The 16,117-nt window shown below is 38.9% G+C and overlaps 1 protein-coding gene across 1 annotated transcript; it reads right to left on the reverse strand.

The window, feature by feature from the left end:
* Window positions 1–208: 208 nt before the first annotated feature.
* On the reverse strand, window positions 209–13,927 carry LOC119891698 (neuropeptide FF receptor 2-like). The gene is made up of 2 exons (XM_038703520.1): window positions 13,905–13,927; window positions 209–8,059 (listed from the first exon to the last, which is right to left on the reverse strand). The coding sequence occupies exons 1-2, from the start codon at window positions 13,925–13,927 to the stop codon at window positions 7,207–7,209; spliced, it is 876 nt and encodes a 291-aa protein (XP_038559448.1). The 3' UTR covers window positions 209–7,206.
* Between the last annotated feature and the right edge of the window lie 2,190 nt (window positions 13,928–16,117).

The following is a 16,117-nucleotide window of genomic DNA, read 5'->3' on the forward strand; positions in this document are numbered from 1 at the left end:
GACCACTGAATCTCACTGCTTACATGAGTTAATAGAGCTCAACAGTGATCAGTGATTAATCTATAGATTTCAGCAGCTGCTAAATGTTTATTGCAGATGAATCACATTAATTACAGAGAACTGCAATGTGTTGCATAGTTTCTTTGGATTGTTCTTTTCTATTAACACTTAATCAATTGCAATGCCAGGAAGAGATTTTAGTACTTTATTGTTAATGAGTTAAGACAAATATCTTTATTTATGACCATTTGAACATGTTGCTGTTCACAAGAACACAAATGCCCCCTCTCACAGTTTGGGCACATTGAAATATCTCTCGATACAAAGGCAAGACAGAAACTGGCTTAGCAATTTTTGAAAGCAGAAACACAACCACAATTATTTTCTATTGATTCAAAACTCTACATTTATCAAAAAGGAAATATACACTCAGTGACCAGAGAAATGGTACCTCTGCCCCTGCAGAAGACTGTTCATTTCCTTTATTACTCTGAAAAAGTTATGGTCATGGTCAAGACTGCACAGTGGGAGGCAGAACTTTGTGGATGAATGATGGAGACATTGGGCTTTCAACTGGTGTACACTGGGTCCTTTAATACCCGAAGACATTGGTGCCCACAAACACCCCTATATTGCAACAGACTTTTCAATCATTCCCAGCCTCCCCATGTCTAGAGCACAAGCACGTTTTTTTCATGTCTTGCAACAGGTACCGCTCATTTTAATCTATGCAGTTGTACAAGCTCAATGTGGGCTCCAGCAGCCACTCGATCTAAAGCGATAGTTTCGCCTTGTTTCATGAGCAAATCTGGCAAGAAAATATATATGATGATAATCTATAATTACTTTACAGACTATGTAAATTATTATGTAATTATCTGATTATGATAAATGATGAAATATGCGCCCAATTTTTGCCAATTCTTTGATTTCTCTGCCCACCTCCTCGCTGTTTTCTAGAGTTTCAATTCCCCCGATTTTTCTCCCCGCACGTCATCACACGGTGACCTTTAACTTCATTGTTTTAAATTCATGGGGTTATTATAATGATTAGCTCTACGTGTGATTAGAAAAGAGCAGAGGAAATCCAAAAAATTGCATTGGTGGGACAAAACACTGAGGATAAACACAAAGCATATTTGACATCCAGCCATTATTTCTACTTAAGCAGCTGAATAGCGCACGTGGTAAAATAGATAATGCCTCCGTTTGAAAAGACATTGCATCATGTTTTACTCCAAGAACAACCAGGGAAGGAACATTCATGTAAAATAATGTTAATGAGTTTGCTAACATAATACCCTGATGTCTGCCCTGGCCATGCTTCATGTCCTGAATCCTACATTTTTAATACCAGATGCTATAGCAGCCTTATTGTCTCTTGCTCTTGTAAGGGCCAAAAGTGGTTCAAGGTGGTACTAAACAGTGGTGTTTTTTTGGTCACTGAGTGTATATAGTACACAGAAAGACACAAGGCAAGCATCAAGCTTTTCAGCTAGGTAGATTGAGAAGAAAGCAGAAAAGAACTCAAAGAAAAGAAAGATTGTGTCTAAAATTGCCTACCACTCCCTACTCACAGTACAGGCTGTATCGCATGTTGATTGGTACATTTATAAGATAATATTGGACATTTTTCTGGTCATGGCTTAGTTAAAGTTATTTCTATTCTGGCACTTAGTGCTTTGATCGTAACCATCCCTTGGTCTCAAATGTTCACACTATACTATGAGATAGTTTGAGTGCACTTAACGTGTACTAATTTCACTGCTCAACAGGATACAGTGCAAACATGAATTCAAAGACCGTGACAAGTGAACGATTTCACAAGCAGCCTTATTCCCCTAGAGTTGATGACATATTTGCATCTTTTCTCATAGACAAAATAATTAAAACATACTGAAGAATAACCCTGTATTTGTTGAAGTTAAATATAACAGTATGAATTACATAATAGAGCAGTAGTCACTGTTTCACAGATCTTGAAAGAAAAATCCTTATCACAGTAAAAGAGCAAACATGTTTGTCTCATCCGAATTTCTTAGCAAAACTACTGTAATTTACAAGAAATATTAGGGTGTTGATTTTGCTTTTGCCAAGCTATCAAATTATTTGAGAGTGCAAATTTAGTTTAGTTACTACCTACTGGGTTGTCAAAGAGGATTTGGCAGAGGATGAGTCACCAGGTACATTTTATTCTATTTCGCTTCCAAACAACCCCAGTGAATTACTGACAACAAAGTGATTCTCTGAGAACTGACCTTTTTCTTATTAAAATGTTGTTTTGGTTTGGCTGTTGAATTATTCCATTAACATTCCAGTTGACATGTCATGGGGCATCGCCTGAAGTGTTATTACTAGGACAATAGAAAATACTTCTGTCTAGTTGTGCCCATTTAAATTGTGCATTTATGATACTGGTGTATGGTTTAGCCACTGGTCTAAATCAGTGGGAAAGATGTATTAAATTGTAGATACCCAACCAAAGGTTCCTCACACTACATTACTATTTTACTCTCGTTAATGAAACTATATTAAACCAACTACAAACACAAAAATGAATGAGAGCCTGAAAACAGCTTTTTGTAATGTTATTGGCCACATTATAAAAGCGATAATCTATTCTGAACTGTTACATGAACGTACAGTGCAGTACTTACATTATGGCCACTCATGTTTTAGTTTTAATTACAAATCACTGCAAGGCCATGTTCAGACTGACTTGAGACCTGCGTAAAAAAAAAAAGCCCTCTCATTCATTTGAATGGAGCCAGTTTGCCAACACAGGAGGCTACAGCACAACAACGCAGGGCCGCCAACAAGGCATTGCATTGGCCAGTCAAATACATGCAAGCACATATTCCTTGTTGATAACTTTGTATGTCAACACAGTATTTCTACTGTTTACTTTGTGAACATGGTGCCAAAAGATAAAATAGTTGCCGCTGTGAAAACATTCCTTATTGTGGGTAATACAAACCATTGTGCCAATGTTTGGGCAAGCCTTTAAATGCATTAATCTGGTACTCCAACTGGACTTCCTGGACTGTATTTCATTGTCTCACTGGTACCTACCAACATGCCCCTGCCAACGCCGCCCCCTGCTGTGTTTTGACACAGGGCTGTTTCGATCTGAATGCCCACTAAAGTACAGCATATGTTGTCACAAGCAGTTGGATTGCCATGTGTAAACTTAAACATAATCAATATTTGAAATCCATTTAAGTAAATGTTGTCACAAAATCTAAAGTCTATTAGACATTTGAGGCAAAATATGCTATATGACATTTTAATTCATAATGGTATTTTTTTTTTCTCCCAGAGGCACAGCAGTTTTCATTATTTTAAATCTAAATCTAGTATCTAGTTCATTTGTGCAAAGAAAAGTCATCATACCACTAATGCCACAAAGCAGTGGCATTGACAAGCCTTTGTTAATACTCAGAACCTTGACTCTAAACCTTGCAGTTGTATTCTGTACAAACAATCAAAGAGGTACTAGATAATGTCATGAATAGCCCTTCACAATTAAATACGACACCAATTACTTCCACACTTTATATAAAAGCCTACTATATCACATCCTGTAAAAACTTCAATGGGCATTTGTGCCCTAACAAATAAACCTTTAAAATTTAAACATTTAAAACACAAAAACACACATGCTAATACACAAGATATTCACATGCAGACTATACAAAGGTACCAATCTAAAAGAATCTCTAAATCTAAAAAAGAAGTTCACAGTATTTAACCCATACTTGTTTGAAAAAAGCAGAAAAAGTTTTTTTTCACCACAGGCACCAAAAAGTACAAATATTACATTCAATACTGAAGTGTCATAACATATTGTTTATGCTGAATGTCTCACAAACAATGCTTCAAATGCTATCATGAGTGTTCTTTTAAATTATTGTAGATACCCCTGACGTCTTTGGCAGGAATACATTGAAGCAAATAGCTGCTTTAAATAACGGCTGCAGAAGAACTGCAGAAAACAAAACAGAAGATTTTCTTCTTTTTTTAAATGACTGCATTAAGCAGTTTGGCTTAAGCTTAACTTCATATTTCAGAAAGATAAACCAAACTACATTCAATCAATCAAATCAAACCCCAACCATGAGTTGTAGCATAACATAACACTCATAACATAACAGATGCACTCAGTACGTTTGGTAGCCTTTAGGGACTGCATCCAATTATAAACGGAATATATGAACAAAGTTCCCAGATGGTCGGTCATCCAGAAAATCACATGAAGATAAATTGTCAGAATGTATAACAGATAACAGCACTTACCCCAAGTCAGTAGCAGTATTGAATGAGGAGATGTGGACTGACTCTTCAAAAGGGGTCAAATCGGGGTCACAAAGGGTCCTACTACATGTGTTAACACATCACACAGCCCTACTCAAAATGGAAACATGAACCTTTTTCACCAGAGAGTTCTATGTCTCACTGCTGGATGTAATAACATTGCACGCAGGATGAGTCTCTATTCAGTACTCACACCCTTGTTCTTTGTGCTCATCATTAACAGGTGTTAGAAAAATCTTAGTAATCACATTTCGAGCCATCTTGGAGGTCCCTTAGAGAAATAGCAGTTCATTACTCATTTAGCTGACGCTTTTATCCAAAGCGACTTACAATTGCTATTTATGACAGAGGTCGCACACCTCTGAAGCATCTAGGGGTTAAGTGTCTTGCTCACGGACACATTGGTGTCTCACAGTGGATTCGAAGCTGGTTCGCTCACATCAAAGGCATGTGTCTCCACTGCAGCATTACCACCCCCTTTTCACCAAACTCTGTGGTATTTTGAAATTCACACATTTTACAAGCAGAGACTGTCTTGAGACTCACCATTCATTAACTTATACATGTTTGACTTTACGTGAGACCGAAGTGTCACACCGGTTAAAATTCCAGAGGCCCCACCAGTCACGGGTAGCAGCCACTTAGGTAAGTGGCAAAATGTCTTCGCCATCAAAGTCGACTTGCTTTTGACATTATAGTTGTGGATATTCAGTGATCTGGATGATGGTGAATCTTAGTAGACAACATGTCAAGATTAATGGCTGACAGAGCCATATTTTCTTCCCTTTGATGGCAGCAGTGGCAGTGGTCTTAGAGCAGAACTGCTGTCAGCGACTCAAACAACTAAAATATGCTGTTGAAGCTCTGTGTTGGTGATGCTTGTGATCATTCTCGCCTCACACAAGCAGCCACTGTATACAGCATCTGACTGCATCGCAAATGCTAGAGAAAAGCTATATATATAACGAAGGTTGTTTAGTATACCCTGTATGCAATAGTCAGTTCACACAGACAGATTCACATTATCACTTTAGCTTTAACAAGCTTTAGACTCATGTACTTACAGCAAACGAAACATGTTTTGGGACCAATGCAGGCCCTCTGTTTTTCCTGTACAGGTTAACTGTATAATACTGCACAAGACTGTTAGAGAGATACAAATAAAATAATAACAAAACACTTATTATAAAACTTTGTTATCTGAAATTTACATGGCACATTCAGAACAGGCTCATGAGAGTTTCATGAATAAATAATCTTTTTTATGCTCATGTTTATAGAGCAGATTTCAGATTAAAAGCCTGGATAAAAATATATTTTGTAAGTAGCTGGCTCACTGTAGAAAAAGGTTTTCAAGTCCCATAAAAACGCATTAAACAGTGCTAATATGTGTGGCACCTGCAGAATTGGCTCTTTTTATTTGTTGTTAGACAGGCCTGGTGTCCTGCTTAATATTCATGTCTGCTTTGTCATTAAATAAAAATATACTTTTAATGGCTAATTAACTCATGAATCAGTATAATGAGTTTTGGGCATTGATATGCTGTCAAAGTCTCATGTGCTGTAATTGTTGAATGTTAATCTTTGTTATGGTGTTAAAATTTGCCTTCTATATACCACTTTATCCTATAATACATACAGAAAACCTAAAGACTGCAGCTATTAAACCTAGGCAATGAAAGGATAGTGGCTGGCCAACCTGTCTTTACTAGACTGGTACATTTCCTCACATTTAAAACAAGTTAAAGTGGATAAAGCAAGTTTGTGATCATTTGTGAAGTCACTCCTAAAATTAAGCAATTCAAGTGCGTACATGTTTGATGCAGTATCGCCACATAAGTAGCTATGAAAAGCTGTCCAGTAATTGACTTGGCAAGCCTCATTCAGGGTTCATTCTTATCATCTTCAAACAATGTTTTTTTTAATGGGATTTCAGTACTGAGTGAAGGTGGGCTTATTCTTTGTATACATAGGACATGGTACTGTGAAGATGATCTAGCTAGATAAAAGCCTTGATCGGTTGCTTAAGTTCAGCATCTCTCTGTAGAGTTTTGTTTTCTCATCCATACAGTTGTGGGTGTAAAAACCATTTAATGTCTGATCATGATCAAAGATACCTGAAAGAGTGTTACTTCAAAGTTCTTCGATTTGATGTTTGAACTTTTGAGTTTTAAACCTTCGTGAAAAATGTGTACGGCACTTTAAAAAAAAAAAAATCTGCGTTAGAAATTGCATGACTTAATTCAAGGTTTGAAATTAGCTGCAAACAATACTGACAAGACACAACATAGAAGTTTGTTACATCTGATATATATATTTGTCTAAGTGATTTTAATTTGAAATCTGCTCTGCAAACATCACAGTACATACATATATGTTTTAAAAAGTATCTCATAGAGCAGGACAGTAGCCTGTTATCAATACAGTATCCACCGATCCTAATTGATTAATTATTCACTGGCCAACAAGATTTGTTTTCCCTGTTGAAAACTACAGTTCCAACAGCACAGCCCGTTCCATTTTTTAGCATGGCACAATATGTGCAACATACATTATGTGCATTGAAGGTGATAAGTAAAGATGAACAACCAAAATGAATATTCTCTTTCAAACTGGTAATTTAAATGGATTTGTTTCAGTAGCACTGTGACGTAGCTTGCTACATTAATTGTTATGAAGTGGTGTATGACAGTCAAAAAGATAAATCACTGCTTTATATTTTGACAGCATTGAAATTGCCTCAGACAAATTGTCATCTTCTAAAGCCTGCTGAGGTGGGCCTTGGAGTTTACTTAGGCTCAGTGGATGACATGGATTTGAATGATGAGGGCAATTTTCTTGAAATATGAACACCTTTGCCTATCACCTACAAGAATGTCTGTTTGTGGCTCCTTAAATAGACACTGCAGTCACACCCCCACTGCTGCAAGATGCCTTCTCCAGGTCCTCCATGACCAAGTCTTGTTCAGCAATGTGGTTGAGTTGCTTAGAGGTGTTCTTATCTAGGCTATTGAGAGAAATAGGCTCAAGGGTGGTTTGTGCATTATTAGCTGGGAGCACAGAGTTTCCCTGCAGCCTGTGTGAGTAGGGTTTCCTCCGCTGTCCATCCGCCGTGCACAGGCTGAACTTGAACACAGCTTGAAACCCTCTACGGAAATTTTCATTGAAAAAACCGTAGATGATGGGGTTGACACTGCTGTTGAAGAAGGCTAACCAGTGGGCAAAGGGGTAAATGTAAATGTTGATGATTCTGTACTGCTGCTCAGTCAGACTGGCATAGTCGCTCAGCATCATGAGGGTCCACAGAGGCAGCCAGGAAAGGATGAAAAGCAAAGCAACTATTAGAAGCATTTTAATCACCCTTTGCTTTTTCTTTGACACAGTGTGGCGGTTGTCATGGCCCGGCTTTGCTCCTGTTGGAACTGTTGTTTTGAAAAGCGTAATGCCGATCCTGGCGTACATGATTACGATGAGGGAAAGGGGAGCAAGATAGATATTTGCAAACAGGACAGTGGTGTAAATCTTCCTCATCTCCTGGTTTGGCCAGTTCTCTCTGCACCAATAAAATGGGCCTGTTTTGTTGTCGTAGCCCAGTAACACCCGAATGGTTTGCTCCTTGGTCACTTGTAGCATCACCCCAGAGGGACACATGATGGATATGGCCAGAACCCAGATAATGACTATGATCAAGGAAGCTGTGGATATGGTCAGCTTTTGCTTGAATGGGTAGACAATGCATCTGAATCTGCAAAAGGATTAGAAAGAGACTGGATTAAGAAGATGCCTGTAGACAATTAATCTATTTTTAAAAATATCTTGCCAAAAAGGAATTGAGTGACAGTAAAGAACATTTGCTTTAAATTGCAGAACATTACATACTGTAGTTACTGTGATTCATTTAAGCAATAGTTCACAACAGGCATGGTATACGCTTATTATATCACAGTTAAAGGGCGTTGTTCGGCCCGACGCAAAGCGTTTAATATATATGTAATATACGGAATATACGTAAAAGGGTATACATGCAGAAAATACATGTGCGAGGTAGCATTTATGAAATAAAAAGAAGCAAATACACGAACAAAATTTTGATTTGTTGTGAGAATTACAAATACTGTGCGACTGCTGCTCTCCCTCTGTGTGGTAGACTTCAGTTACACTGAAGCGTTAGTTATACTGACCCTCCCTGCAGTCTCCAACAGACTGAGGACAGTGTCTGAGGATGGCAGCCACAATCAGGTGAGAGAGTGTCAGGTGACATCTCTTCTAGTAGCTGTGACTTTGCTGTGGGTGTGGCTGATATGCTTGTTGGCCTTCCTTTATAAGTCAGAACACATCTTTCGTTATTTCTATCCCCGTGCAATGCTGAAAACATACATGACTAACTCGATCAGTGTGTCTCTGGCCAATCTTCCTTTTTTGCTCAGTGTTTTTGTTGTTGTTTACATGCCACGGCTGAAGCCTCCAAAACTGTTACTGCCCATCCTCAGGGTTCTTTTCTCAGGCCTTCAAAAATCCATATATTAAAAATATTAGAATAAAGATTTAAATGTCGGCCTGAAAAGAGTCAGAGATGATTTGGGGAGCCATGTCCTCTGCTGGTGTTGGTCCACTGTGTTTCATAAAGTCCAGAGTCAATGCAGCATCTACCAAGAGATAGAGCACTTTATGCTTTTGTTCATGCTTCATGTCTTTTGGAGATGCTGATTTTCTTTTCTTGCAGAGAATACAGATGAGCTGAAGGCCACTGTCAAAGCAACCTGGGCTTCAGCTTAACACTTCAGCATTGCCATGCCGCTTTGATGCAGTAATTTGTGCAAAAGGAGTCCCGACCAAGTGCTGAGTGCATAAATTAACCCTTTAAAGAAGTTTTCAACTTTTCAGAAGGTCGACATTTCTCTATTGTACATGATATGGATTTTTTCATGACCTGTTAACCGTAATGATCAAGGCCTGAAGTATTTCACTTGATGTGAAATGAATCTAGAATATGTGAATGTTTAACTTTTTAAATAAAATTGCGGAATAAATGAACTTTTTCACGATATACAATTTTCTGAGATGCACCTGTATGTGTATGTAAATATGGAGCTGACGCTTGCATGGTCACATTCACATAATTCCACTGTAATTTCATGGTGATATAGTGATTTACAAACAAATGCCTCACCATATCTGCAGAAACAGCCCTCATCCAGAAACAGAGAAAAATGTGTATGCATCTATTTTTTGTTCATTCTGTACAAAGATTCATGCATATGGCTCCTCCATGGTTTGCTGTTGGAGCTTCCTGCATGATAGTGATAGTCATGCATCCCTGAATTAGTCATTACTTTCAGGGCCTAGTCAAAGTTTTATATGTTATTATATATATATATATATATATATATATATATATATATATATATACCTTTAATGTTGAAGCTGGTCTTAGTTAAGATGATTTTGAACTATTTTGTATATTTTTTGTCAGTTTTATTTGGAATAATAAAAACCTCATCTGTATAGTAACTAGTAAGTAGTCCAATAAATATAGTGGAGTGTAAAGTACAATCTTTCCCTATGAAATGTAGTTAAATAGTGCTACTGCTATTACTTAGCAGAAAATAGAATTACTCAAGTAAAGCGTAAGTACCTCAAAGCTGTACTCGATAAATGTACTTAGTTACATTGTACCACTGGAGGCAAGGACGTTCATGGAGGGCTCAAGCATTCAACTCAAAGCGCTTTACACAGCATCACTTCCTGACGGACAGGAAGCAGCACGTGAAGATGGGAAAACATGTCTCTGACTCCAGGACCATCAGCACTAGTTCCCCTAAAGGCTGCATTCTTTACTCACTTCTCTTCTCCCTGTATACCATCAGCTGCACCTCCAATCACCCCGTCTGTCAAGCTCCTGAAGTTTGTGGATGACACCACCCTCATTGGGCTCTGGTAATTAGTAGCTTGTTTATTTTTTTTAGCTTAATGGGGATGAGTCCGCCTACAGGTGGGAGATTGACCATCTGGTGAACAGATGCAGCCAGAACAGTTTGGAGCTCAACGCTGTGAAGACAGTGGAGATGGTTGTGGACTTCAGAAAGAGCCCAGCCCCACCCTCCCCCATCATCCTGCGTAACTCCCCAGTTGCCATTGCAGCGTATCATTCGCTCTGCAGAGGAGGTGATTGGCTGCAAGCTTCCATCACTTCAGGACCTGTACGTCTCCAGGACTCTGAGGCGAGCAGGAAAGATTGTAGCTGACCCCTCCCACCCCGGACACAAACTGTTTCAGATTCTCCCCTCTGACAAGAGGCTGCGGTATTACCTTATCACCAAAGCAAATTCCTCGTATGTGTAAAACACTACTTGGCAATAAAGCTCCTTCTGATTCTGATTCGGACATTCACCCCGTTCACACACATTCACTGGCTGGCAATCATTTACCCATTACACTGATGGCAGAGGCTACCATGCAAGGTGCCAACTGCTCATTAGAAACAAAACTAACATTCAAAAATTTGGGGTTTAGTATCTTGCCCAGGGATATGCAGACTGGAGGAGCCAGGGAACAAAGTTATCTGGGTTATCTGTGCATGAATACACTGGCTAAAAGGGCAGACAAGAGAGCCATTTAATTCCTCACTCATTCAATTCTAATTCTCATCATGTTGTTGATAGATGTGTAAGGTGACTTTGACTTTCGGACGTCAAACTGTGCTGTCTGTTCTTTCCAGAGGCGCAGAGAGCCTCCAGTGATTTAAATTGTGACATGGTGACGTCACTCCACGTCAGGTGTCTGACGACTTGGCTATGATAAAATATCAGCTCTGACATTTTCACAGCTTGGGGGGGCCACTCCACTGCATGTGTGCATTACTGGGCTCTAGTGTCAACAACAAACCCATTGTGAGATTCTGCAGCATCCCCTGAAGGTTGATAAAGTTTTGAAGAGGATTGATGTGCAACTGTTGTCATGCATGCATGTCAGCATGATAGTTTAAAAGAGGACCAGATAAAGATAAAAAAGCTGAGCAATTTAAAAGAAAGAAATGTGTCTTTCTTGATAAGTTTTGGGAAATAAGGTAAAGGGTCAAAGAACACATAACTTGATGTTGTTTCAGATTTTTTTTTTTAAGAGTTATTAACATTATGACATAGGACATTTTGGTGTTTAATCATGAACGATTTCAGTTACTTGAATTACAAAATAGAGTTGAGCAGGGAGGTTCACTTATGACCTTGGGAACACATACCTGTACAAAAACATTTTACACTCGAGGTTCAGTGGAAGATGGTTATCTGTCCCTATATGTCAACCCCCTGGTGACGACCTTTCCAGGCTCAATGTCAGCTGTCATGGTAACTCCCTTTGGGGCATGGCTGGACTGGGAGAAAAATTGGCCCTGGCATTTTTTGCCCAGGCGGCACACCAATATTGGTCAGACACTGGTCAGACGAAACACTTCACTTAGTCCATGAGACGTGACATTGCACGAGTGGGTACATGAGAACAAGACAAGACTATATTTTAATAGGCCTACTATTTAGAAAAAAATTTATTGATGAAATATTAGATTGATGAAATATTAGACATGGGGATCTGGGGGTCCTCCCAGAAGATTTTGAGAATTAACCACTTAATTTCCTGCATTCTGGAGACATTTTTGCACCAATTTATGGTGGAAATATCTTTATTTATATAGATGGAAGCACTAAATTCAGGTGACAATTCAGATATAAAAATATAATAGAATATAATGCATAATTAGTAGCTTGTTTATTTTTTTTCGCTTAAGTTACTTTTTTTGGACAATGCAGTGTTTCTTCTATATTTACATTGCATTGCAGGCTTGGGCCTATTGTGCAAATAAACCTTTTTTATAGCATTTTTATTGTTGATTAGCATTTATTGGTGCAAGCTATTTTTCTGAACAATTTCACAATTGCTTTCAAAAAGTGGTGGGTAATGTCCCCAGCATCCCCAGTGTAAATGAACATAACCTCCCTGCTCCCTCCATACAGGTTCACCTCCACTCCTCCTGCTCACTCAGGCCTGTCACGGTGACTCTGTACCTCTGTTTCGCTAACACACGCCTCCTCCTCCCCGTTAGCAAATATCGGTTATTCCGCGCATTTAGTGGCAGCCGTCTGAATTTTTGCTAAAGCAAAGAGAAGAAAAACCGTGTTACAGATACACCAAACAGTAGATCTAACACCATAGATGCTTATATTGTGGATAAAGGTAAGGCTTTTTGCTGACTTTAAAATGTAGCTGCCTTACAGTAACCTTAGCTTGTCACTAGGGATGTCACGATTCTCCACATCCGCATGTAGCATAGCCTACAAACCAGTTGACACTGTGACTTCCCGGAAGCAGGATAATTTTACAATTCTCTTGTTCCTCTGTTATCTCAGTCTCAAAGTGCAGCTGCAAGTTACCGGTAAGCTATGCGCTGTCATCTTTGAAATGTTGTTATTATATTTTTCGGCCACTTTCAACTATCTTTTTTTGGATATTTTATCACATAAATTAACAGGACAGAGCCTCCACAGAGGCTACACACTCCTTGGAGGTTTGTGCTCTCTAAATGGTTTCTGGTTTATCTGTTATCTGTCTTTTTTGAGGTGGCATTCAAGTGTAAAAGTTGCTGGTAAAAGTAAATGTGCAATTATATTATGTGTAGCAGTAATAGTAAACAGTCACTGTACTGTCAACGGCAATTGCAACCAGAGTGAAGACCGATGCTGACACAGAGATCCCTTGAACCATGCCGCTCATTTTGCACACTAGGCTTCCAAAAGGCCATCCTGTTAACAGGAAAGATGCATTCAGCTGATTTACTGCTAAGACAACAAGTTAAGACAGAACATCAGTTCATGTATGAATTCAGACTGCCTTAAACATCCACACACCCTCAAACACATCAGAATTACAAACATATCAGATTACAGGGGGAGCTAAAGAGGTTTCCTATAATAAAATGTCCAAGTGTCTTGAGAGGGAACAATTCCTCTCCTCTCATGATAATTAATCAGGGCTGCTGGTGTATGGTAGCAGAGGTGCTGACAGTGTAAGTGTCTATATTGTGGCTGATACAAATAATTCAGACTGCAGACTGTTATGAGTGTAACCCCTTGACTTCTGTAACATGTACTTGTTGTTTAATTGCAATTTTATTATAACAGTTGACTCGAGATATAAAGCTTTCTCCAGTTCATAGCTGTGCTATTAATGGTATTACGGAGGTAGAAACTTATTAGAGATTTAAGATATTGGTTGTGAAAGCAAGAGAGACAAAAATAGATTTTAATGGGGCATTCCAGCAATTTTAGACATCAACCTCAGTGTTATTGCCACGAGCAGTACTAACAGCTTGTGAAAAAAGTTAAATAGTGTCTTCTGTGGCTCTGAAGGGCGTGACCTAAAGTTTGAAGAAATAACACTCATAATATCATCAGGTATATTGAGCTGAAGGTGTGGGGTGTGAAAGAAGTGGGGATTTAGAAGGCAGCAGGCAGGATTCATGAAAGACACTAGAAATTGCATTATGGGTAGGACTTTTGGAGCTTGACCCATAATGGCGACCATAAATCAGAAAATCTCACCTCTGCTGCTTCGATTTGACCATTCTTCGTTTTCTCTTGTGAGTCCCACAACTTTATTAAAGTGAATACTAAATGCTTGAGTACCCTATTTTAAAAGGAAGGGTTTAGTGGGCAACAGATACGAAGCAGGATGGGAGATGTTAGGGGGAAAGAAGTTCTTTGCATTTTTTTTGGTCAAGAAATCTTCATTTCATACCATGTAGTAACAATACAGGACTTTAGTTTGCCAACTGCCATGAAGCAACACAGCAAAAAGAAAGATATTTGCCTAGAAAAGATTTTTTGGTACTATACTGACTTTGCTGCCATAAGACAATATGGAACATGGAAGTAGCCATCTGGAGACCAGGAGACTGAGACCGGAGATGAGACCCATCATCCTGATGTGTCAATGACACAAAGTGGTGAATGAGTGAACTTCTGAGAAGAGAAGGTCAACTAACTGAGGTAGGAACATTGTGATAGCATTAAGAAAACAAACTATAGTCGGACTTGCTATGGGAGCGCTCTCAATGTTGGCTCTCTCACTCTTGGGCTGCTCAAGTGGGCCACAGAGCGAGAAAGCCCACGTTGATTGCTCCAGCCCACATCCTCCTCCTTAGATCCTCAATAGCAGTTCAAATGTTAGTCAAGGTTTTGCAGCTGGAGCAGTAAGAGAGAAGACATTAGGGGTGGGAAAAGCAATGTGTGGGTTTGACTGGTTATTTAGCTATATCGGGTGCCTTTTTCGGGTCCTTACTTTTCGTGAACCAATTAATCACAGCCTGGATAAAAAAAAAAATTGATGCGCTACAGCAAAGTTTAAAACTTTTTGAACAACCCGGTCAATGCTTTGAAGCCATGTTCAATGTGATCCAGATGCCTTGTGTAATTGATGATTTGTGTAATTTTAAAGTGTGTGTTGGCATTTCTTCCGCATCATTTTACAGAGTTCCTGTTTATAAATTGTATAAATTGACCAACACAGCAGGCGTCAAGCTCAGTCTGCTTGTTATACGACGCCTTGTAGAGGTGGGAGTGCAACAAACAATTCTGATCTTCTGACGATATATGTACTAGATAATTGGATGATGTAAGTAATAATTAACAGAAATGTCAGCTCGCTCTCTTTACTTTTACTGTTGTTTTAAGCTTCACTACTTTTTTCTTTCTTAAGGAAAATAGAGCACTTTTTCCTTTGCCTGTATTTGTTGGAATGCAAATCTCTCACATATCAAACATTTGACTCTTACTTTTTTTCAAAAATGTCTTCTTCAGTGTTGCAGAAAACATTAAATATAATGTATAATAACGGCCTAAGCTTCTGACAGATATTGAGCTGCCTATCATCTGCATGTCTGGTATCAAACCCATGGCTCGGTGGTTGGGGCTGAACTAGAGACGTTCAGCAAGTGGCAGAGGCCAGAACATTGAATAAACTAAGATCAATATTGATCACCCTGCACACTCAATCCACCACTGAAGGTGATAAACAGTAGCACCTTCAGTCAAAGACTGATGACACCAATGTGCAAGACGGAGCGGTATAGGAAGTCATTCATACCAGCTGTTATACGACTCTATAATGCACAAAAATACTCCTTTTTTTAGATTGTGGTATTTTAATTTAACTTATGGGTTTTGAGTGAATGTTTGGTATGGGTCTGTCTTGAAGCTGCCGTGACACTGTAATTCCTGCAAAGGATTAATAAAGGATTATCTATCTATCTATCTATCTATCTACAGTCCAGGATCTTTCTATCAAAAACACTTTTAATATTACAGACATGAGATTCATGTATTGATTCATGATTGCTGTAAGATAGAGAGTTTGCAGATTTAAAATACTAAGGTTACACTAGTCTCCTTAATACTAAATACTAATTTAACTTGTTTGTTATTTATTAAGCTGCAGCGATTATGCAGTGTCTACATTTGTCCCAAATTTGGTGACCCTGGACTTGACTCATCTCCTCCTTGTGATGCTTCTTTTGTGGTTCAGAATTGCAAGGGGCCAGTAGCATTGATGCAGACACCAAAACCCCATTAGGTCAATTACAGCTTTATGCGCTGTAAACAACCTAATGGTGCATTAGCTGAAAGCTTTCTTTGTGAACATGGCGATCACTAACTGTTTGACTTTGCAGTCATGACAGCATTCATCGCGAAACAAGAAGCTCATTGCTGGCAGAAAGCCGCACCTTATGCTCTGTGTAACTGATCTTTCATCTTGG

The sequence above is a fragment of the Micropterus salmoides genome, unplaced genomic scaffold (assembly GCF_014851395.1).
Source record: "Micropterus salmoides isolate LMB-PRFRI ecotype aquatic unplaced genomic scaffold, ASM1485139v1 Ms_hic_scaffold_7, whole genome shotgun sequence".
NCBI lineage: Eukaryota > Metazoa > Chordata > Actinopteri > Centrarchiformes > Centrarchidae > Micropterus > Micropterus salmoides.

Coding starts and splice junctions, on each gene's coding strand:
- LOC119891698 (XM_038703520.1), bottom strand. CDS start 13,927: ATGGTCAAATCGAAGCAGCAGAG. Junction 8,060..13,904: donor GTCAAATCGAAGCAGCAGAG/GTGAGATTTTCT, acceptor ATCCTTTTGCAG/ATTCAGATGCATTGTCTACC.